Source organism: Ostrinia nubilalis, chromosome 22 (assembly GCF_963855985.1).
Source record: "Ostrinia nubilalis chromosome 22, ilOstNubi1.1, whole genome shotgun sequence".
Classification (NCBI taxonomy): Eukaryota; Metazoa; Arthropoda; class Insecta; order Lepidoptera; family Crambidae; genus Ostrinia; species Ostrinia nubilalis.
In genome coordinates, this window is record NC_087109.1 from 12,293,723 (window position 1) to 12,316,979 (window position 23,257).

The 23,257-nt window shown below is 37.9% G+C and overlaps 3 protein-coding genes across 7 annotated transcripts in view; 1 reads left to right on the plus strand and 2 right to left on the minus strand.

Moving 5' to 3' along the window:
* Positions 1–1,308, minus strand: part of LOC135082628 (tubulin beta chain-like) — a 35,733-nt gene extending 34,425 nt beyond the window's left edge. The window contains exon 1 of the mRNA XM_063977413.1: positions 1,160–1,308. Coding sequence (XP_063833483.1) covers positions 1,160–1,216 — 57 coding nt within the window. The 5' untranslated portion in view covers positions 1,217–1,308. The remainder of the gene's footprint in view (positions 1–1,159) is intronic.
* The window catches only part of LOC135082631 (uridine 5'-monophosphate synthase-like), a 201,616-nt gene extending 188,407 nt beyond the window's left edge, over positions 1–13,209 (plus strand). Inside the window, exons 1-5 of one of the 5 annotated variants that reach the window (XM_063977420.1) lie at positions 2,234–2,250; positions 2,984–3,074; positions 4,952–5,043; positions 10,929–11,066; positions 12,529–13,209. In XM_063977420.1, coding sequence (XP_063833490.1) covers positions 10,929–11,066; positions 12,529–13,032 — 642 coding nt within the window. In that variant the 5' untranslated portion in view covers positions 2,234–2,250; positions 2,984–3,074; positions 4,952–5,043 and the 3' untranslated portion in view covers positions 13,033–13,209. Of the gene's footprint in view, positions 1–2,233; positions 2,251–2,955; positions 3,075–4,951; positions 5,044–7,575; positions 7,718–10,928; positions 11,067–12,528 lie in introns of those variants that run through there. The other 4 variants (XM_063977418.1, XM_063977419.1, XM_063977421.1 and 1 more) reach the window with 4 other exon arrangements.
* Positions 13,210–16,169: 2,960 nt separating this feature from the next.
* Positions 16,170–22,009, minus strand: LOC135082936 (tubulin beta-1 chain). The gene is made up of 2 exons (XM_063977704.1): positions 21,865–22,009; positions 16,170–17,925 (listed from the first exon to the last, which is right to left on the minus strand). Exons 1-2 carry the CDS (start codon positions 21,919–21,921, stop codon positions 16,639–16,641), a joined length of 1,344 nt encoding a protein of 447 aa, XP_063833774.1. The 5' UTR covers positions 21,922–22,009; the 3' UTR covers positions 16,170–16,638.
* Positions 22,010–23,257: the final 1,248 nt, after the last annotated feature.

The following is a 23,257-nucleotide window of genomic DNA, read 5'->3' on the forward strand; positions in this document are numbered from 1 at the left end:
CACATAATAAATAATACGAGTGGCCGCGAAAATGCAAGTTAGGCAAGAATTTTATTACATTGACTTAGTCGGGCTAGACTCTTTCTCATAATTGGCTTTCTAATCTTTACTGTCTGTAAAAGTAACGAGATTTTATAAAAGTAATTAACTACAAACGGTATTTGAAAGTAAATATAGTGGATTAACGTGACAGTACAGTCAGTGGCGGGGCAAGACCTAAATTTGATGTGGGCAAGACAGATTTCGCGAGGCCTTTTTCTGTGGCGACCTGAAGACGGATTTTATATAAAAAAAAAAAACGGGTCAACGGTCTATTCATTGACAGTTTCTGATTTCTTGATTCAGTGATTATTTTTAAAGGAATATTGCGCCAAATAATAATGTTCGTCACTTAAAACCGTGTTGTTGCTTAATTTTGTGTCTGATTATGGCTGAATTTGTTTGGAAAAAAATATATTTTTTTAACTACATTGTTTAGCTATCAAGAATTTATATTTAATAGTCAATGTTTGCATTTATTGTCGTATTGTGATATTGTCATCTCCACCTTGTATACATTTTTTCAAAATTTTTGATGCGCGAGGCCCCTTGTTCCGCGAGGCCGTAGGCGGTGGCCCACGTCGCCTACGCCTTACGCCGCCACTGAGTACAGTTGCTTGAGTTCAGCGATGTAAACGGGTAGATAAAAATTTAAGTAAAATTGTTTAGATTGAAGTAAAAGCAGTGAAAAGTCTAAATAAAAACAAAAACATGAAATAACTTCCGTAATAAACGTTCATAATAATTTTGCATATCAGGACTTAAATATTTTTAGTAAAGTAGAAGTAGTATGCTTTAAAAATAATGATAATCTCATTCATGAGATAAAAATCTAAAATTGTATTGACAATCTCTTCAAAAGGAAGACTATCCCCTTCCTTGGTACGAATCTATTGTCCAATTGACAGAGCAGCTGTAGGTTACCGGTTGCACTTACAAAATAAATATCAGAAGTTAGATTGCGATGTTTCAGATTTAAAATTTAAATAAAGAATTGAATTAAAAAAAGAAATTCAATTTCTGTAAGAAAATGACAGTAATTTTTAAATTTAGAACAAGGAGTTCCAAATTTTAAATCTGCAACTGTCAAGTTTCAAAAAATATTTTTAAAAAAACTCACTTTAGCGCCGATCTGGTTGCCGCACTGGCCAGCCTGCAGGTGCACTATTTCCCTCATTGTACCTTATTTGTGACTAAACCTAGTGGATATGTGTGGACGCCGCGACAGTGGGTTTCGGACTAACGGCCTCCCGAGGCGAGTAGAGTGAAGGAACGGCGAGTGATGTGGCCTGGGGTGTGGGGAGGACAGCACGAGGTTTTACCCGATTTTAGGGAGAATTAAAGGCTGTCTATAAATTGGGATGGTCGTAATTTTATTTATTTCATTTATAAATAACAAGAAGTTTACTTTTGAGTTCATGCGTGAAGAGAATTTAATAACAAATTCGCAACAATCGACATTGTGACGACATACACGACCACAACACATACAAATAAAACTGCTATTTATTTTGTATTAACCCTTTTTTAATTCACCGATTTCTTATTTCCTTATCAGAAAGATGATCAGCATCTTTTCTTGGTCATGATCCATCTACCTCCAATTCAGATTTCTTCTCAGTCTTTTCCCATCTAGTAAATTTTGGGCTTGTCCAAATTTATCATTATACCGTCTCATATGCTTTCTTATTTCCCATAACGCGAGGCGGTCCTAATTTGAAGGTTCGATCTACATATTGTACAAAATATTTAAATTGTAATGTCAATTTTTTTTTTAAACAATAATATCCTGACCACTGACGGTATTTACTAAAATATCCGGGTAAATAAATTCCTCACTCTGGCAACACTGTGCATGAATCACCGCGACGACGAAACCATAAATTAATTCCCGCGCTAATTGCAACTCCGATGCGCTACTCGGGCGACCATGCGGTGCGAAGCGGGTGGATATTTTATTAACCGCAAGTAGAAACTATACTCCTATGTTTTATCACCATCATCTTTCCTGTTTAACACGAGACGTAAAATGGTTGCTTTTAATAAAGGAACAGGAAAACGTTCTGTAATTTTTAGAGAAAAAAAAAGAAAACGATTAGGCAAGTTTATAGTTTTTTTTGCCTAAATGAAATGAGGCGCTTACCCTGGGGTAATTTGAAGTGAAAAAATATTTGAAGTTTCCCCAACCTATTAGAAATGCTTTTCGTATTGGTAAGAAATACATTTACGTCACACTTGTTTTGTCTAAAATTTTGAAAGTTTTGTCCACATTTTTCCAAAACGGTGGTTATCCTAGCCCCATATTCACATGCACTGCCCAGAGTAGTCTAATTTGCTCATTATTGTTCGCTAATACTTTTGTTTTCCATTAGAACCACTATGTAGTTGGGTATGATAAATTGAAAGAAAGTTTCACTTTATAGGTAAACGAATATTGATTGTGATGCATCCTATCATTTTTCAGCAAGTACAGTGTAAACCTTTTTAACCAAAGAAATTATTTTTCGTTCTTTCTTTCAAGAACAGAGCTGAAGCGTCCTTATACATGCTTGAGGATCCCTGTGCTTGGAGAGATCTTGGAGCCCTTCTGATAACACTTGATATTGCCTAGGGCTAAGGGTGGCTTGATAATAAATAATACATTGCAGTCACTCATTTTAGAGGAGAATTATTCATCAAAGTCTGCTTTGAGACTTTGTGTAATTAAATATCTGCATGAGTAGACATTTCTTTCTTTATGATTGAAGCTACATTTATAATGTCTATAATTAATAATTTTACATTTTGTTTTACATAGTGGCTTACAAAATGCCGGTATCCGGACTATGACTGTCTGCCCGAACTTTCTCATTTATAATGAAACATTTTACAGGAATGTTTCAGGTATTTTGTTAAACTTACGCTGCGTTTGGGATTTATAATGTCATTTCCAACTTTTTTTCAGAACTTTCCTTCCAGTGATAACCCTGCTTGGGACAAATGGCAAAATTATACGGAACGGAAATAAAGAGAACCCCGATACCAGCTTTTTCTAGGTCTGTATGCAATTTGGACTCATTTTGGATAATTATTTGCTCGTAATGATTCGCAGTTGGTTCTGTCTGAGGCTGACAAAGAGATTTCAGTCTGCAATTTGAGAATCTGTGCCCGCCAAACAATGCGCAATGGCGGTACGCGCCATTTTTACTGTCAATTTGATGGTTAATCTGTGGAATCAAATGATACCTTTTTAGGGTTGCCAGGATTTATATTGTTTACATAGTTCTTTCTTATGCTATTGTATAAACAAACTGGAGCAAAACTGAACTGAAAGTTCCGTAATTAAATTAGGAACAACATTTATTTCACCTGTAGCTTTCATTAAGATATTTTGTTCCATGAAATTGTAATTAGTTTATTAATTAGTATGCTCCCTTGCTAAGAGAGATTGCCGTGGAGAATACCTAGGCTATAGTTTCCATTTTATAAGTGTGTCAGTGAAAACATACTTAGGCCATAAACACTGACTCAGTCAACAACTCGGGATTGGAATTATAAAGTAGGTAGGCTACTCCATTTCAAGTGTAAACTGACAAATAATCCATAGGCACATCAATCAAGTAAGAGCACCCGTTATCAGATAAATAAGTAAGCAACTTAAGTACAGAAAACACGATAAACTAATGTTTTTATTCTGCGAAGATCGAACCCACGACCTCTGGCGAAGTAATCATCGACCACAGCGCAAATCGGTCTATGACAACTTCCTAAAGGGCCATCCTTCCATATAGGTGTATTCTTAATTATCAAGAAGTAACTAGTATTACCTCACCTTCATCCCTATTTTTTTGACCGTTAGCCAGTTAGGTATGTTTTGTCCCTAGCTTGGGGATGAATGTTCCTGCGGAGGACACAGTCATCATTTGTTAAGTCAGGGATATGAATATTTTATAACGGTTATGGTGCTTAACGCGCTTCCTCGTTTTTAGATGAACTTGGTCGAATAATAATGTTCCCGACTAGAGAACTAACTGAGAACTAGCTCATCTGGCCGCGAGCCAAGAGGTCGTCGACCCTTCGCGCGGGAATCTAATGACATTTGGCGCCATCTTGACTGACGGACTTGCATTTTCTATGAGATAGACACAGGTATTTTTTTTAAAAGTCGCATAAAATTAATTCTACAGCCATATAATGGCCGTTGATTTATTTCTTGCCTGTAAAAAGTGACTGCATTTTCCAATACAATGGAATTCTCTGAAAAAGAAAAGGAAATTAAGATTTAAAGTACCTAGCTGGATATGCATAAATGCTCTCCTCTATTAATTCACACTGACTATGAATGCACTATACTATACCTACCGCTTTATTAAGCTAAGTAGGTAGGTACCTACCTATGTGGTTAGTTCAGTTTTTTCTTTACTTCCGTATTTTCCGGACTGTGCTCATGTGGCCCTTGGCTTTTAAGTTGATGGTGACAAGGTGACAGAAATACCTACATACCAAGGATACCCAATCATCTATTAAATTAGTTAGTAGCTTCAGAACGGAATATTTATGGTTAATGTTAATTATTATTCGTATTATCTCAAATGGAAAGATCTTGATCGTGAAACAAACAGCTTTGGGATAAGATAAGAAGATTCAGTGTGTTCGCTTGAAATTAGAAATATTTTAGGCTTATGTAGGTAGCTACGTAGTAAATACTACTTTATATTTTTTTTAAATAATCTTATTACCTACTTTAGCTCTTTTTCAAAATTATTTGTTTAAATTAGGTACCTATACGATATTGAATACCCGTCACATCCTACAAAGTAGAGTAGATAGATATACTAGTTAGTTGATCGCGCTTTTTTACAACTACCCTCAAAATATTTTTTTATCATTTTGTTCAACATTTTTTAATATTATGTAATATTTTTCATTCCAGTCACACGATCGTCACCATCATCATCTGCTGAACAGGCTCCACTTTTGACATCTAACAAGTGATGTCCAGCATGATCTTGCTACATTTATCAGGTTAGTCCATTGAGGATTCATTTACTTATTCCATTATAGCTTTATATAAATTACTGTATTGGATTGAAAAAGAGGGTGACATAGGTGAGTTTCTTCCGCCACTTCTTCTCAGCATCAGCCCATATTATGTTGTCCCGAAGTGGTGGTGGGCAATCTACATAATGTATTTGGGACGTGTATAAGTAAGTGCCCTGGAAAGCTCCTCTGTACTGAATAAACTGTTTCATTTCATTGTGAAATGGGTATTTTCAAGTATTTTGTGACCATGGTGATGGGACGTGATAGGTACCTACTATACAACTAATTGACACTGACCACCTCACTCGGATATAAAATCCAGTTAAGTGAGATTAATAATAGCCCCGTAGCTATCTTAAAGTTGGAATGCAAATCAGTTTTTTCAACCGTTTCGTCACTTCAGTCTGTCCCTGTGTAACAGACGATATTGTTATGCAATGCTTGTGTAAGTTTTGATAAAGTTTCCGATAGCTTATTAAAAGAATTAATTTTTCGGATAAATTAGTTAAATTACACTACAAGTTACAACTCTAAGGTCCACTCCACAGCCTAGGTCTTGGATTTGGCAGACAGACTTATCCAGAAGTTGAATCTGCAGGTAAAGACACTAATCAACAACCCCGAGAATAATCACATAAACTGTCAACAACTTACTCCGGGCACACCAGCGCCGAAAGGACACTAAAATAATAATTTAACTGGAGTCCACTTTGATCACACAGGGCATCGTATCCGTGGGTGATTAAAGGACACTAAATTGTCACTGGAAGTCCACTTTGATCACCTGGGTCATCAAAGCCAGGTGATCAAAGTGGAATAGACCTCTGAGGTAGACCCCAGAACATGACGCTGTTATTCTGCGGAGGCCATTTCTTTACTTCAAATAGAAGTTACCAAAGCACGCAAATTGGGCAACGACCAGTAACTAGTTGTTATAAAAGTGTCTAATACTGGATGTTTACATGATCCGGTCGATTACCTGATCGAAATGGGTTTACGATTTTTTGGTGAAATTCGGTAGTTTATGGGAAGATGACGCACGAAAAGACATGGTCAGCTTTCTTGAATTTTTTAGTTAGTAGGCAGTTGTTTGTCTATTTATAATACTTACATAATATAGATCCTTATGATCAATTATAAATACGAATGCCTATCTGTTTTCTATTGCAGTTCAGGAACAAAGTTCCTTAACCTGTAAAATCACTGAACTAATTTTTAAGAATTTTTTAGTAGAGTCGTAGAATTTTTTTGGTATTTTTAATTTTGTGGTAAAAACACTCTTCAATTTACGAGAGGTACCTACTTAAATGGCAGATATGGAATTAACTAATTAATTTGAAAATGCTACATTTGCTAAATTGGATGTCTTGTCTTGGATGGTATTCACTAAATAGTAGTTCTTTCTTACCTAACTGTTAATTTTAAAAGTAGGACCAAAAGGAGTAGCAGCTAGAGATTAAGCAGCCATTCAAACTGAGGGACTTTTAGTTACATTTACATATTTCAAATTCTCACAGAGAACTCTTTAAAATAGCAACATGTATCCCGTCATGTACAAAAAAAGCAAATCAACTTGCTTTCCTTTCAAAATCGTCCAGGAGTTTCTACCTTATTTTCTTCCAGCTAAGACTTATTTTAGTCTAAGTACTGATCATGCCGCGGTGTTAAGAAGGAATTTGTGGTCTTGATGCTGATATTTTCGGAGCCAGGATGACAAAATGACAACTTAAAACCAATCTTAGCCGAGATGAGACTCGGAATGGGCTCTTTGAGATTGTATCGACTGGGAGTGTTAAATTAAATTAACTTTTAATTTGGAAGTGGAAATGTCAGAGATATTTTTTAGTCAGTTAAATGACACCAAACATAGTCAATTGACACACTTTTTTAGCTGTAAAAATGTTACTTTCTTTGGGTTTGTATGAGTTTTCCCTTCTATGATCTGAGGGTTTCATACGAAATCCCTTCTACTCGTATTCTATTCCCACTATTCTAGTAACGAGGTTCAAGGGAACGTACAACATCATCCTGAATTAAAAATAACAGTACCTTAACTTACTGGTACTCCTTAACATCATAACTCAGGCGGAAGGTCGTGGGTTCGAGTCTTCGAATCTTCCTACAAGCAGTAGATTTTTCTCGTCAAATCGAATTCTGGTAATCAGAAAACTCATTAATCTCATTAGGCGAAACTCAGCTTAATTGGCTCAAATTATGATGAGTTTAGTAAACTGAACTAAAATATAGAGGGTGGAGTTACTTTTCCTAGCTAGGCATTTGTTTATGATTCGGAAAAAGAAGGCTCCGTTACAAAAAAAAGCACCTTAAAAAGCGCGGTAAAGATTTTTAACTCCATTCCAATCGTTGTTTTGAAAACTGAAACCCTCACGGAAAAACCCGCGAGCACCACCTAGTATGGACATAAAGCATCAATCAATATTATCTTAATGAAGTCGCAGACCAACTTATATAGAAAATGTTTACTATTCTGACTCATTAGTGCTTTGATATGTGAACCGTCTACACCTCATATCCGCGTAATAAATAAATAAATATTTACCTAACAAGTATAACTACCATTTACTTGGAGAAAACTGTGCTTTTGGTGATTTTGGACTGTAAAGTGCGCTGAAGTTTCGTGGTTAAAGTTGTAAACGTAAGTTGTTTGATATTTTTTTCTGTATTGTGAAAGGACGCTACAAAGTCGATTTTGAACTCGAGAAAAGCACCTTTAATATCAAATATTTATTGGAAATAACGAAAAAACCTACAAAACAATTAATTTTAGATACAGTTAGTCAGTAGGTACTGACACAAAAGCTCGCAAAGGTTCATGGCACTCGAGAAATTGTGAAAATGACACTTTTTTCAGTTTTTTGGAAAAGTCTAAAGGAAGCCCTTTTCAGGGAACTTTTCCATACTTCTGTAAAAGTTTTTCTCGAGTCCCTCTCATCTTAGTTCTTTAGGTAAATAGAATACAATTAAATAGTTCTTTTTCCTACATTAATTTTTTATTTTTATTGAGGCATGCTGAAGAGGCCCCAGCAAAAATCGTGACATGACACAAGTCACGATGTTAGTTTTCAGAATTTTATTTCTTTCTTTTCTTGTTTTGTGTGGTGTACTTACAATAAAGTGTTTATCTAAAAGTATCTAAATATCTGTTTATTTATCTATCTATCATCAACCAATCTTTGCAGTTCCCGACATGGGAAAATGGACCCCCATTTATGAATTAACTCAAAGTGATACCTTAATAAAAATTCAATTAAAATTGTGTCGTCCAAGATTTTATTAATATGACGCGTGGTCTTTAAGATTAAAATAAACAAATCGCTCTCTTATTTATTGGATCACTTAATCTCTACTGACCTTTAGTGTGTGTGTAAAATTGTACCTAAGTACCTAATGTTATAAATTGAGAACTCAAATTATAACTATTTATAGCACAAAACATAATCATTAGTGTCATGTTTATTGCTCTTAGATCCACTGTAGACGTTTTTTATCGAAACCTGATCCACTTCTTCTGGTAAGATCATAAAAAGTTAGAATATAAAAAAAATTAAGCAAGTCTGTATTATGTCATACTAGACATAAGAATATAAGAAAAACTTTATTCAGCATATTAATTTAAAAAAGTGGTTCTTAACCGGTGGTCCCTGGAGGCATTCCAAGTGGTCCGCGAAGACATCGTAATAAACAAGTTACGTGACGTGATGAGTCGAGTTAACATAACGCAAACGGCGCACAGTGGGCGAGAAGTCGACCTCCCCTTTCATTGGATTTTGAAAAAAAAAAGTGGTCTCTGACAAGACAGAAATTTGGTAAAATGGTCCCTCGTGAAATAAAAGTTAAGAACCACTGATTTAAAATATGCTGAAGTGGCGCTAAGAATTTATTGTAACCTCGCAGATATGCTAGCTTTTCTCCCGATTTTACCTGCGAAGAATTTCGCATTTAATATTATACTTTAGTTAGTGTGTGACTTATTATTAGCTCAGGAAGGAAGAACATGTATACCTAACTATCTTAATTACTGTCCACGAGGGTGTAAGTCAAAAAGTTCCTTTAGCATGGTGATTGGTAACTTAGAGTTGTCGCACTGCCTGTACTCGTACTGTACACTCGCACGCACTGTATAAATTTCTTTGAGGAATCTCTTCAGGATAGATCAAGTCTAGGCTTTACGGACGTATGGATTAAACCCTAGAAAATTAAAAGTGCTCTTGACTGCACCTACCTCATAATGTAGTGGCTTTTTCCTGTGATGCGGATTAGAGATGTCATCATCATTATCATCTGAGCCACAGGGCCAACAGGACTTCCACTGCTGAACATAGGCCTCTCCCAATGCTTTCCATGTTGCCGTTGGTAGCGGCCTGCGTCCAGCGCCTTCCTGCTACACGATGTCGTCGCTCCACCTTGTGGGTGGACGTCTCACGGTGCGTTTTCTGGTACGCGGCCTCCACTCCAGAACCTTGCTGCCCTATCGGCCGTCAGTTCTGCGTACTATGCGCCCTGAGGTCCTGCCCATTGCCACTTCAGCTCGCTAATCTGTCAGGCTTTGTCAGCGACGAGATACGAAATATAATGCTGAAATCCGCATCACAGGAAAAAGGGCACTAACTGCGCAAATGCACCTTAAATAATAAATATCCACTAAACGTTTTGTAAAGTAATTTACAAGTATTATCTCTGGGAGAAAGCACCGCTCACGGCCACCCGGCCGGGCCGATGATAACGGAAGGTCGCACGTCATCCAGTGGGACTTGGTCTACGACTGTCAACTGATTTCATCACAGCATGCAATATGGACTGATAAAAGCAAGAGTTACTTGGAATTCGCTTGTTTATTTTTTTACAAATGACCTCCCAGCGTAGGGAGTGTCGGCCAAATGCTCCATAAGCCTCTGAAAAATTAGGGAGGGATCGTTCTCCTACAGTGTAGACTTTATGACTTGATGATGATGATTTTTATTTTTCTTCTACTAGCTACCAGCATGTGACCTCCGAATTTCAGTTTGTCCTACTGAAAGTTCGTTCAAAACACTAATTTATTTTATAAAAACCTATTTTAAATAAACAGATTTTAAAAACATGTGAATTGCTTGTTTACTCAGAGAAACTTATCATTCAAATTTTATTTTTGCGACAAATATTTCAATTTTATCCGCCCTTGTTCTCATGTTTTTAAGTCCCTGAAAACGAGCCTTTTTTTGTGTTGTTTTGCGTCATGTCATGTCATGCATCAATTATGATGATATTTCACGAATGTTAGAACATTCGTGAAACACTGATGACAGAACCATAGCAGAACTATAAACTAATAAATACCTTCCCAGTTGTTGAATAGTTAAACAGTGTAATTAATCAGATATAACCAGTTATGGGGTCAAGGGACATCTAATTAGCGATTGCAGAAGTATAACGGCTATAATTAGATTAATACCTAAATAATTATGTCATACTTCCTAGCGTTTAAATATTTACTTATTAAACAAGTCGCTACCCTGAAACTTTTTAAAATGTATTCTTATATAAAATTATCCTTGGGCACACAAGAATGACTTATCTGCGTAGGGTAGGCTAGAGATTATGGCAATTAGAAGCTTGATTTGAACTTCTATCATTTTTATTGTAGGTACCGTTATACTATTACTTATTCTGTGGTACCGTGTAGTACCCTTAAACAGATCACAATCAGAACCAACAATCAGAAGTTTAAATCGAATCCACGTCGTCTCGAAAGTATGAAATATTTATTTTCAACGTAATCAAATTAATTTTCGCCTCTGATAAAATGGAGACTCGTGTTCCCGCAGTGAAGACTCTAAGAACTTAATGATGATGATGATGTGTTCCAGATGTCATCCCTACAACAGCTGGCGCTGGAGTTGTTCGACGCAGGCGCCGTCCGTCTGGGAGACATCGAGGCCAAGATCGGCAGGCGCACGCCCGTCTACTTCGACCTCAGGGTCGTGGTCTCGCATCCGAGGATTATGGTCAGTATCCTCACTATCATCACCAATAATTTAGATGGCAGTTAATTTCTTGGCGTGATGAACGTCCCCAAAAGAAATAAGAAATGCATTAAATAGAGAAGAGGTTCAGCCTGATCATCACTTTTCATCAGTTGAGATGCAGGCCAAGAGCTTCCTTGTTGTGAATAAAAAAATAGTTAAGATGCCAGGGGTGGGAGTGGCATCTTAGTGGGGCCGTCAGCCTAGGACGGTGTCCTACCTATAAACCTACCTAATAATGTACAAAAAGTGCTTAGAAGTAGCTTATACAGTGTAAGTCACGTTAAAGTGTACATATGAAAATAGATGAAACTAGACCTATTTTTATCGACAAAAAAGAGGTCAAAAATTTTTTGAGATTTTTTTTTAATTTTTTATAGAATTTTTTTTCTTCCAATTACTTATTGTAAAGAAAACGTAATAACTTTTAAACTAAGCGGTATATCGTGATAAAATAAAAACAGTAATAATGCTAAATAACATGCAATACTAAAAAAAAAAAAAAAATACACAAAGTAGGTCAACAAATAATAATAAATGATACTTTTTGAAAAAAATCTGCTTTTAAATTCGTGTTTTTTTGGTTATTTGATAAATTTATCCAAAAAATGCCCCTATAACCGGTGGTTTTTATTACTTTTTATTATTCTCTATCGTATTACCTTCGTAAAACCAAAAGTCGCATGTCTCTATCCCTATCACAACATTTGCTATAATCGTTTGAACAAAGGCCTGCTACAACATAATTCTCCGCTACAGATAGAGACAATTTTAATTTTAACTAAAATGCTTATTTTACTTCGAAACCTTTTGTTTTTATTTGAAATCTAACTTGTCTTTATCAAAATTACAAAGCTAGAGCCATTTTCAGTTTCGTTGTTAACGAAGCGTTGAATGGCGCGCCCGGAGAGGCTTAGTTCAAACGATCATTGCAAACGTTGTGATAGGGATAGAGACATGCGATTTTTGGTTTTACGAAGGTAATACGATAGAGAATAATACAAAGTAATAAAAACTTTCGGTTATAGGGGCATTTTTTGGAGAAATTTATCAAATAACCAAAAAAACACGAATTTAAAAGCAGCTTTTTTTCAAAAAGTATCATTTTTTATTATTTGTTGGCCTTTTTTGTGTATTTCATGTATTTTTTTAGTATCGCCTGTTATTTAACATTATTACTGTTTTTATTTTATCAGGATATACCGCTTAGTTTAAAAGTTATTACGTTTTCTTTACAATAAGTAATTGGAAGAAAAAAAAATCTATAAAAAATTTTAAAAAAATCTCAAAAATTTTTTGACCTCTTTTTTGTCGATAAAAATAGGTCTAGTTTCATCTATTTTCATATGTGCACTTTAACGTGACTCACACTGTATAGCAACCACTTATAAAGTTGTTAAAATTATTGAATAACTTTAAATAAAATATTTTATTTCTATTTCAGTCTGCAGTAGCAGAGCATCTTCAGCGGCTGGCCTCCGAAATAAACCACGACCTTCTGTGTGGGGTGCCGTACGCCGCACTACCATTCACAGCAGTTATGTCCGTCAACACCGGCGTCCCCATGATCATGAAACGCAAGGAAACCAAGCTGTATGCCACCAGAAAACTCATCGAAGGAGTCTACCACAAAAACCAAACCTGCCTCGTCGTGGAGGACGTAGTGACATCTGGCGGCAGCGTACTAGAAACTGTTCGTACGCTACGAGACGAGCAACTAAACGTCACGCACGCCATAGTAGTTCTCGACCGCGAACAAGGTGGCGTTAGTGTACTAAAAGCAAATGGCGTCAAAGTAGTATCGCTCTTCACACTGAATAATTTAACAAAAATTCTGAGGGATGCCGGCAGAATCACAGATGATACTGTTGACATTATTTCAGACCACATCAAAGGGTGCCAGTTTGGTGTTATGTACAACAGCGGAGATGCCATTACTCCTAGTTAACATACCTTTAAAAATATTGGAGTTTTTCTTACCTAGGCAATGGTTCTGCAGAATTATTAGATGCACAAATAGTATTTATTTATATAAAATAAGCACCTAATTAACACTTAATTAAATGTATTTAATTAACTCTTACTATTATTACGCACAATTTAAATAAATTTCACTAGTTGTACTAATATTAATTAATATTTTAACTATGAATAGGTAATTATATAAGGTGTTATTTTTTGTACTGATCATACTTTACCAACGCATCTAATAAAATCATACAAATACAACCCAAGTGTTTTTAAAAAAAAATTCAGGCTAGTTTTCGAGTAAAACGACAAAGAATGTTTCGAAAAAAATAAAAAATAAATCATCCTTTGAGCGCGGTGAGTATTCGTTTGTACGCACTATCGTAGTAGCCGGCCGAGGGCAACGACCACTGCCACGTGCCGCGCCGCGTGAGTCGGCCATATTGATATCGCTGCCAGTCGCTCCGTGCCCACAGCCCGCGCCGAGCCGCCGATCGGCATGCGGGAGCGCAACAACATAAATAATCGTCCCAGTCCGTCCAATGCGCCCAAACGTATTGCAGTGTATGTGTGATTTATTACAATGCCGCGCTTGATCAATAACAAAACGCAGGTGAAATTATGTTTCGGGCACACTAACTGGCCGACGAGAAACATTGACGAGTCGAAAACCTTCATACCTTGCTTGTTTGGAGCCGCGCAGCGCTTCAGGGAGCGCAGCCGTATCCTGACTTGACGAGATTCCGTGCGCTTCGAGGACGAAGTTCTGGATTTCAATTTCAATCACCGGCACAGTGCTGGCGGTACCCAGATGCAAGCGCCGCAGACGGCGGCTTTTGCGTAAAAATACGGAATGCCTTATCAAGGAGTTGTTGCCAGAGGGCCACGACCGCGACCTAGTTCTATCGATGGTTATTGCGGAAGTCTACCTAGGTACATACCTACAGTGTGATTTGGACAGATGAGTGCTTGTTTACGCGAAAGGGACTTTTTCCGTAAAAAAGTTAAGTGCGCGAATTGTGAATAGGTAGGTACAACATCCGACGTGGTGTCTAGTGAACAGCAAGCAAGTGTGCAGCCCGAAAGCATTACCTCAATTCGATCGTGGCTAGATTAGACAGTGCAAGACAGTGTTTACGTGAACATTCAACAAAGGCTTGACGTTCAAAATGTATTGTGATAACCTAGGAACTTTAAATAACAACATTCAAAATAGGTAAATGTGTGAATAAGTAAAATCAATGAATCTAAAGTGTGATGGCAAATCATAATTTAGGAATTAAAACCAGGAAAATTGATCAGTGAGTTTTATTTACAACACCTAACTATTCATATTCAATATTAGGGTGCATTTCCACTGAAGCGAAGCGAAGTAGTAATAGGTATGTACCTATCAATTTTTTATTACGTCTCTAAATAAATTGCGTAGGCATTACGAAACCGTAGATATTGAATTCCAATTTCTATCCTTTTTTAAATTTCTAGTTTAACGCGGATGATTCGCCTCGGTTCGTTGGAAAAGTCCCCCGCTATTACACTAATGAAAATACACTTATTTACCTACTTATGTAGCTAGATTTTGTTTCTCCCAGCGCGTAGTACCTATTAACATGACGTAACATCGTACATACTCACGAGTGATAATTTTTGGTAACGTAGGTTTAGTGTAATCTAACCTTTATGTGTGTGAACGTTGAATGAATGCGCGCGGCCATTGTTCGTACTCGTATGAATGAAATGAGTAAAGAAAGAGAGAGAGGCAGTGAGTGAAGACAGGATGGTTGTAAAAATAATATCTTTTTTTTGTTAGGAAAAGTAAAAACAAAAACTAGCCTGAATTTTTTTTTAAAAACACTTGGGTTGTATTTGTATGATTTTATTAGATGCGTTGGTAAAGTATGATCAGTACAAAAAATAACACCTTATATTTAAATTAAGTAATTAAGTTAATGTAGATTTATGGGTCAGCGAAATGGAATTAACATCACTAAGCTTAGAATAAAGCGCTGAAAGGTAACTTGATATCTTCAAAATTAATCTTAAGGTATTAAGTAGTAGGTACCTACTACACTTTCTTTTACATTAGGTACCTACCTACTTCATTAAATACAAGGCTTCTTTGTTAATTTGCTCTAACCGGAATTAGGGTGAGCAGCCCGTTAAGTTTTTTTTGCTTGCAATTTCTTTCTTTATCCCACTAAAGTTTCGGTGGGGACTACGGGTATAAACCTAATGCATGACCCATGAGATGTAATGAAACATCCATGGCATGTAGGATTGCCAGGCGTCCGGCTTTAGCCGGACATGTTTGGCTTTTTAGGGTCTTGTCCGGCCAAATATTACCTTGTCCGGCCTGTCCGGCTTTTGTTATGCTTTTTATTTGGTTGCCGCGCCAGGCGAAAGTCGAGCCACAGAATCATATGAAGCGCACGCATCAGGATGTTGGTGATGATAGTACACACTCATGAGCTGACCCCCCCCCCCCCCCCCCCCGGTCACATGTCCGGCTTTTAGGGTAAAATGTCCGGCCAAATGAAACACGAAGTCCGGCTTTTGTGATTTTGGACCTGGCAACCCTAATGGCATGGCATGACATAACCCTACACATGAGTAAGAAGAATCAAATTGACCAGTGAAGATGTTGCTATCTATTTCATTGTTCTATGTTGTGTTCGGTAGGGTACCTACTTACCTATTGTTCAATTTATGCTAACTATTGTATAGTGTGAAGTAGGCTGGCTAATCAGCGCCGTTATGCGAGGAAGTAGCGACGTGTGCGTCCGGCGCATTATAATAATGTGACTAATCATATTAATGGTGTCTGCTGAATTAATGGACTGCATTAACTTGCGGTTCAAATACTGCAGTTAGTTGGCAGAGGCAGTAACCTACTTACTGAAGGAATGTCGTGTGTGTGCAGTGCAATATTACCTAGGTATTCGTTTTGTTTTTTGCAAATGAAGATCTAGAAGTAGATAGGTGTATGATGGGTGTATGTGGTGTAGTAATAATAGAACAACGTAATGTGTGACCTAACATGGGGAACTGGTAACTAGCTAGCTATTGGTAGTTTGAGTATCTTTGATGTGTTAGTGTGTAATAAATAAAACAACCACATAAAATCATTGTAGTTTTATTATTCACCAGCTGAATATAATAATTAAAAACTTTGATCGACTTCGAAAATTGTACGTTACTAGCTTTTTAGTTTACCAAAAAAGCCAATGTAAACTCATCACACTGGTTACAATTAAAAATTAAACTTAGGTATTAAAAAATCAAGTTCAGCCTTATCAAAAAAAGATCATTTCCTTTTGTGTCATCGTGTGTTCACAGCACCAGATGGTCAGGCGAAGGGGCCACGTCGCATGGGGCCTGTTTACCAAGTAAACACCCGAGAGCCGCCCTTCGGTCAAGGAAAACTGGGGGAATGTAAACGCAACTTCATGTTACCAGACATCAACGTGTACTCCCTAGGTAAAACTAACATTCGGAACTTTTGTTACTGTAAAATACCAAGCAAAGAAATGCGGGCGTCCCGAGGGACGCGGGGGAGGGTGGTAAGAGTGTGAGAGTGGAGAGGGTTTTAGTTGTCTTCGATTTCCTGCTCCTGCTCCTCGTCGAACTCGGCGTCCTCGTCGGCGGTGGCCTCCTGGTACTGCTGGTACTCGGACACCAGGTCGTTCATGTTGCTCTCGGCCTCCGTGAACTCCATCTCGTCCATGCCCTCGCCGGTGTACCAATGCAAGAAAGCCTTGCGCCTGAACATAGCCGTGAACTGCTCCGAGATGCGCTTGAACAGCTCCTGGATGGCGGTGGAGTTGCCGATGAAGGTGGCGGCCATCTTGAGGCCGCGGGGCGGGATGTCGCACACGGCGGTCTTCACGTTGTTCGGGATCCATTCCACGAAGTACGACGAGTTCTTGTTCTGGATGTTGAGCATCTGCTCGTCGACCTCCTTCATGGACATGCGTCCACGGAAGATGGCGGCGACGGTGAGGTAGCGGCCGTGGCGCGGGTCGCAGGCCGCCATCATGTTCTTGGCGTCGAACATCTGCTGGGTGAGCTCGGGCACGGTGAGCGCGCGGTACTGCTGGCTGCCGCGGGAGGTCAGGGGAGCGAAGCCGGGCATGAAGAAGTGCAGACGCGGGAAGGGGACCATGTTCACGGCCAGCTTGCGGAGATCCGCATTTAGCTGACCGGGGAACCGCAGACACGTGGTCACGCCGGACATGGTGAGCGACACCAGATGGTTGAGGTCGCCGTACGTGGGTGTGGATAGTTTGAGCGTGCGGAAACAGATGTCATAGAGAGCCTCATTGTCGATACAGTAGGTTTCGTCTGTGTTTTCTACTAACTGGTGGACTGAGAGTGTGGCATTGTAAGGTTCTACTACTGTATCTGACACTTTGGGAGATGGTACAACTGAGTATGTGTTCATTATTCTGTCGGGGTATTCTTCTCTGATTTTGGAGATAAGAAGTGTGCCCATTCCGGAACCGGTGCCGCCACCGAGTGAGTGTGTGAGTTGGAATCCCTGGAGGCAGTCGCATGACTCTGCTTCTTTCCTTACGACGTCTAAGACTGAGTCGACGAGCTCGGCGCCCTCGGTGTAGTGTCCTTTGGCCCAGTTGTTGCCGGCGCCAGACTGTCCGAAGACGAAGTTGTCTGGGCGGAAGATCTGTCCGAAAGGTCCTGAGCGGACAGAGTCCATGGTGCCGGGCTCGAGATCGACTAGGATGGCCCTGGGGACGTATTTGCCCCCGGAGGCCTCATTGTAGTACACGTTGATGCGCTCCAACTGCAAGTCCGAGTCGCCATGGTAGGCGCCGGTGGGGTCGATGCCGTGCTCATCGGAGATGATCTCCCAGAACTGAAACAATAAATTTTCTTTTACAACCTCTGTTTATAGACAGCATTCAGACTTAGTTATATATTTGGCTTCCGTTTTACGATGCAGGGATTATCGCGAACCGGCACCGCGCGCGCCCGGATGAGTCACCAGTTGCCAAGCGACGGGGTTCGCAACAACAGTCCCTTGGCGCGCCATATTACCATAATATTTATGAGGTCGCTCTACTTAGCTATCGATTTTACAGGTACCATTCCGCCTACTTAAGTCACGACTCGGTTTAAGGTAATGAATAAACATAATTGCCGCAAAAAATTAACAGTACGACCGTCGCCTACTTTCCGTCCATATGTAACGGCACCATATAAGTAGAGAGCGTCGAGCAAGTTTCTTATTTTGTACTTCACAAATCAGCGGGTCGGGGTCTGTCGTGAAACCTGACATTTTGAGGACGGATCGCGCATAATCCTTTGTACAATATTAATATTGCGGCGTCAATTAACGCGCGTTGCCAACAAAAGATTATATCGCGGCTTTCTCGGCAGCCAGATATTATCGATAATTCATTCACAATGAATTTAGATTATACGATAACGGCCGCTTCATGCCGCGCTAATAGAAAATTTAGAAAGCATATTTTATCCGTTACAAGAAAAAGTCTCTATCATAATTATTGCTATCTATAAATCTAGACTAAGGAAATAATTGTCTATCGGTGAACGCTGACCTAGACTAGTTGGAATTTACGATTAGAAAATAGTTATTAAAATAAGTAACATTTCATGATCACAAGCACAACTTTCGTATAATTACAGGTTGGTCTAAATATCATATTTTATTACCGTTTTATAAAGTGAACAATATGTTATGGCAAGACTCCAAGTCGCTTGGAAGAAATTTTGCAGTCACCGTCATTACGAATCATATAGGTATTCTGATAACTGGATGATGAAATTTATATGGAAACATAGTCATAAGTTCATAACTTTATTATTTAAGCCTTAACTCGATACTGAAATAGTTTAACTGACAACTTGGAGAACTTTACGAAGCGAGTGGATAAAACTGTCTAGCTAGATTGTTATAGCAATTGCATTGCCATGATCTCAGCAGCCAAATTGGTTGGGCAAGTGGGAGCGGTGCCAACTCGCTGGAAAAACTGCTTCCTAGGTATTTGTCGCGTTAAAATTGAGACCATCCGTTGCGGACATTGTACTACCTATGTGGAGTTTGCCAGTTTAGTGCTGGCAAATTGAATACATAGTTCCCTTATTTGGCTGAATACTCATTTAATCCCCTACTACATACTCGCCTATAAGAATCATATCAAAAACGAATGAACGAACTTCTCGGTATTGTTTTATTATTGATACGAATTCGTCACCGTATTATTATTAGGAGTCAGTCTGCATAGTTGCGAATTGCGAACATGATTCATAAGAAAAAAACTCATTCGTATAAAATGTTGCTTCTTTTCTACATTGAAATATAACCTGACTTAGTTGCATGTATTTCCTGACAGAAATTGATATAAAACTTATTGACTACAATAAAATACAACTTTCAGAGGTACCCTGCGTTTCACCGACTGTAGTTTTACCAACACTATGACTACAACGGTTGCAATTACTTTGAATTAACTTTAGCACATAATAGTCGTCAACTGAACGTTGTAATCAGCTAAGAGTATAGATCGTTAATTAACTTCTTTGGAATTGGCTCGGTTTTTATCCAATTAACAAGACTAATAAGGTTTCATCTGCTGGGAACTTGACGAATGAGACTTTAATCATTTTGGTTAGTGGTATCTATTTGAAATGTTAGAATAGACTGAATGAAGATTGTTTGTTACTAAGACAAAATAGGTGTTAAACTTGTAAAAGCAGATTCATTACGTCAAATGTATCAAATAAACTTTTAAAAAAATTAAAATAAGTATGTATGACTTTTACTGAATTTTAAGAAATTTTTGGACATTAACACCTTAATTTTTAACAGAAATAAAGGAAAAACAAAACATGACTAACTATCTAACAATATCAGCAGTGATGTCATTTGTGAAGAAATTGATAATGAAAGGGACATCAGGCTGATAAGATAAAATGTATTGAAAGTAAACAAGAAAAATATTCCTGTATATTTTAATGCTTTGATATAACAAAGTTACATTAAACAAAGTTCTCAAATTAGTCTTTTAATCTTCTTTTTAAAAAATATCTTTAAATAATTTCAAATCAATTCATAACACTTTCAGTTACTTCATCAAAACAAAATAAACATTTAGCAGCTAGAGCTTGTTTTAATTTTTATTGTTGTTTTTCTGCTGATAGCTTGTTATTTTCAGTTAATTATTGATCCCATCAAAAACAATACTTGTCAAAAAAACCAAGTCTCGCAACTCAGTTGTTCTACGGTAAAAAGTTGTGAGATCCATGTAATACCAAGTCCAGGCCAGGAAATCTTTAACGTTTTACATAAATTATATTGACTTGGCCATCGCACTAAATAATTTAATTTACACGTGTTTTCATGATAATTCTAGTCATTTTTGTCTGCTAGATGCTAGACTAGGGACAGGTTTTTAGGTTGAATTTGTGACTGCCGACAGAAAATTTACATCTTAATGTCGTCCAACTTTAGTTCACTAGAAACATGGAAACCTGGTGTAAAGTTTTACGGGCCATTTTGGGAGTTCCAAAGCAGTCTTCATATCGTCATAAAACTGAATGCTCTATTTTAGCACGCGGAAGCGCGCGGGTCGTCGAACCCAGTTCCTTCCTATGCTGTAATTATGTTTTTGCCGTTTGTGCATGTGCCATAAACGCGTTTTTATAGTAATTTCATATTTTTACAAGACTTTTTAACGTATCTCATAAGTTTAGTCGAATAGAGCCAAAAAATCGCCCACGGAGTTATTACTTTCCGTGTTTCATCTAATTCTTTGCGAAGAACCAATTTTATTACTTATCACAAGTGGTACACCTATTTAATCAGAACCAAATTATTTCTATGAGTCTAGTCCAATACAATACAATCAATAGGTGGGTTCTTACTCCTTTGTACACCCACCAGACTTCTTTACATTGCGTAAAAAAAATTCAAAGGCGATCGACATCTGGCCGGTAAACATACTTTATTATTATTTTGTTACGTCAAATTTCGAACGTTATAAAACTCGCGCGTTGATTGGTCGTCCCTTATCAAAGGACGCGGGGCGCAACCTTGGGCCCGGTTAAAATGCGTGCCCTATTCTATTGAACCGGTAACGGTCTTTTTCTGGCGGGAAAATCCGTTACGAGTTGCCCGGTAATAAAAGATACGTTCTTAGATTACATAATTCTTATGTGACATTAATTAATTAATTTATGCAACGCCGTACGACTAAATAAGGTGTGTAGTTCCTTTATTAGAATGGACCCATTGTTGAACACCTAACAACTTTGCCTATTTCATCTTGGAAGTACACACGTCAAAGCCGAGTGAAATGCGTCACGTCGGACCATGGCAGTGAACGAGCTGCAGTACAAAGAATAGCAAAGGCGACACGTGGAATATCTTGCCCACCCGGCAACCTACTTGAAGTTTCGTCGATCGATACTCAGTAGGTGGGGCCAGACCAAAAATCCGCTATTTCATCACTTTTCACACACATTATTACCGTAAAACGTGAGAGAATCGTCGACTAACGGTCTTTTGAATGATTGACATTGCAATTTTGATCGATAACTTGAAGACCACGCCCCGAGTTGCAAAGTCTAAAATGGTCAGATTCGATATCAAATCGGCTCAATACGCCGCAATTATCTTAAACCGACATCTAATGTGGAATTTAACACTCAAAAAAGGTATTCGTAAGCAATTTAATGAGACCACTGGGGCGTCACAAAATGCCGGCCGACCGACTCTCGCACATTTGAAAATGGAATTTCTAGTTAAATCAAACAAAAGAAACTTAATTACCTTAGCACCGATCTGGTTTCCGCACTGTCCGGCTTGGATGTGCACGATTTCCCTCATTTTGTTGTGTGAACTTAATAAATTACTTAATCACTAAAAAAATTTCTGCTCCGCACGCACCACGTACTGCCGTGGCTGGTTGAAGAATAATCGCGATTCGCTCTGTGCAACGAACCAAAGCTGCGTATTTTATAGTGATGGGGACGAGCCTCAATTGGGCTATCGATAAAATTTGTCGCATTGCGTCATTTAATAGTGATTTTAGCCACAAACTTTTAGTTTGATCTAGTTTTAAAAATATATAAGACATACTCATAAAATTAAAAATTCTGAAATAACGAAAAATAAAAAAGTTCTTCATAGTGGGATCATCTTTCTTGTATTAAGATATCGCTGTGATTTGATTGTTTATAAGCTTTATTTCGTTCATTTCATTTATATGGCAAGTTTTGTGAAAATAAGTGTTAAAAATTTGAATATTTCGTTAAAATATCAAATGACGTAGAAAACAGCACCGTGTTCCATATTTTTAAGATTACATTTCCCCAGAACCTTTAGTATTTATTTGAATGCTCAAGAAAAAAAATCTTTTTTTTTTTAATAACTTTTGCATAATTATATTCAATGGGCCAATGGGGATACACGTTCGGCCATAATATCATCATTATCAGCAATCAGATGACTCAGTTTTTAATCGCATATTCAAGGTGTCCCAAAAACAGCGTGCCAAACTTAAGGAGATGAGTATGTGTCACCATTTCAAATTTTTTTCATAACTTTTTTCTAATCCCTAATTTTGAGCCTATCTCTTAGTGTTTGTATGTACAAATGAGCAGATATTTTTCTTATTCGTCGTGAAAATATCACCAGGAGGCTATTCCTAAAAAATGTTCTAAGAAGGAAGTGGGAAATACCTATTACAGAGCCTCCAGGGTCCCGATTGCGCTAATTTGTAATGTCTCCAATTCATTTGCGTTTCATCTCCAGTAGCGCGCGAGTAGCGCTCCATTTCATTAAATCCAGCTGATATTGACTTGCGTTTGAGAAAAAGTAGCTTACTGTCAGCTTTTACTCAAAGGCGCAGTAGCGCTCCAATTACGTTACAGCATCATTTGATCTAGCTGTCATAACGACACCGCGATACGGATTTGTCAAACAGCAGATTTTCGTTCGTCGTCCAATCGCGTTGCAGCTGAAAATTTTTAGCGAAATCGATGCCCATTTTTATGAATACAATATGCTGGTCCATAAATGGCCAAAAATGCTTGATTTCCCAACTAATCACAAGTAAATAGATAATAAAAAGATTTCCGCAAAGTAACCCCTGATACTATTAATTACACAAATAGTAAATAACCCCCTTACTAATAAAACTTACTACCTACCTACTTACGTA

Excerpts from the sequence above, each read along its gene's own strand:
- LOC135082936 (XM_063977704.1), bottom strand. The coding sequence starts at position 21,921 with ATGAGGGAAATCGTGCACATCCAAGCCGGACAGTGCGGAAACCAGATC. Across the intron at positions 17,926-21,864 it reads GAAACCAGATCGGTGCTAAG|TTCTGGGAGATCATCTCCGA; the intron begins GTAATTAAGTTT and ends TTATTGTTTCAG.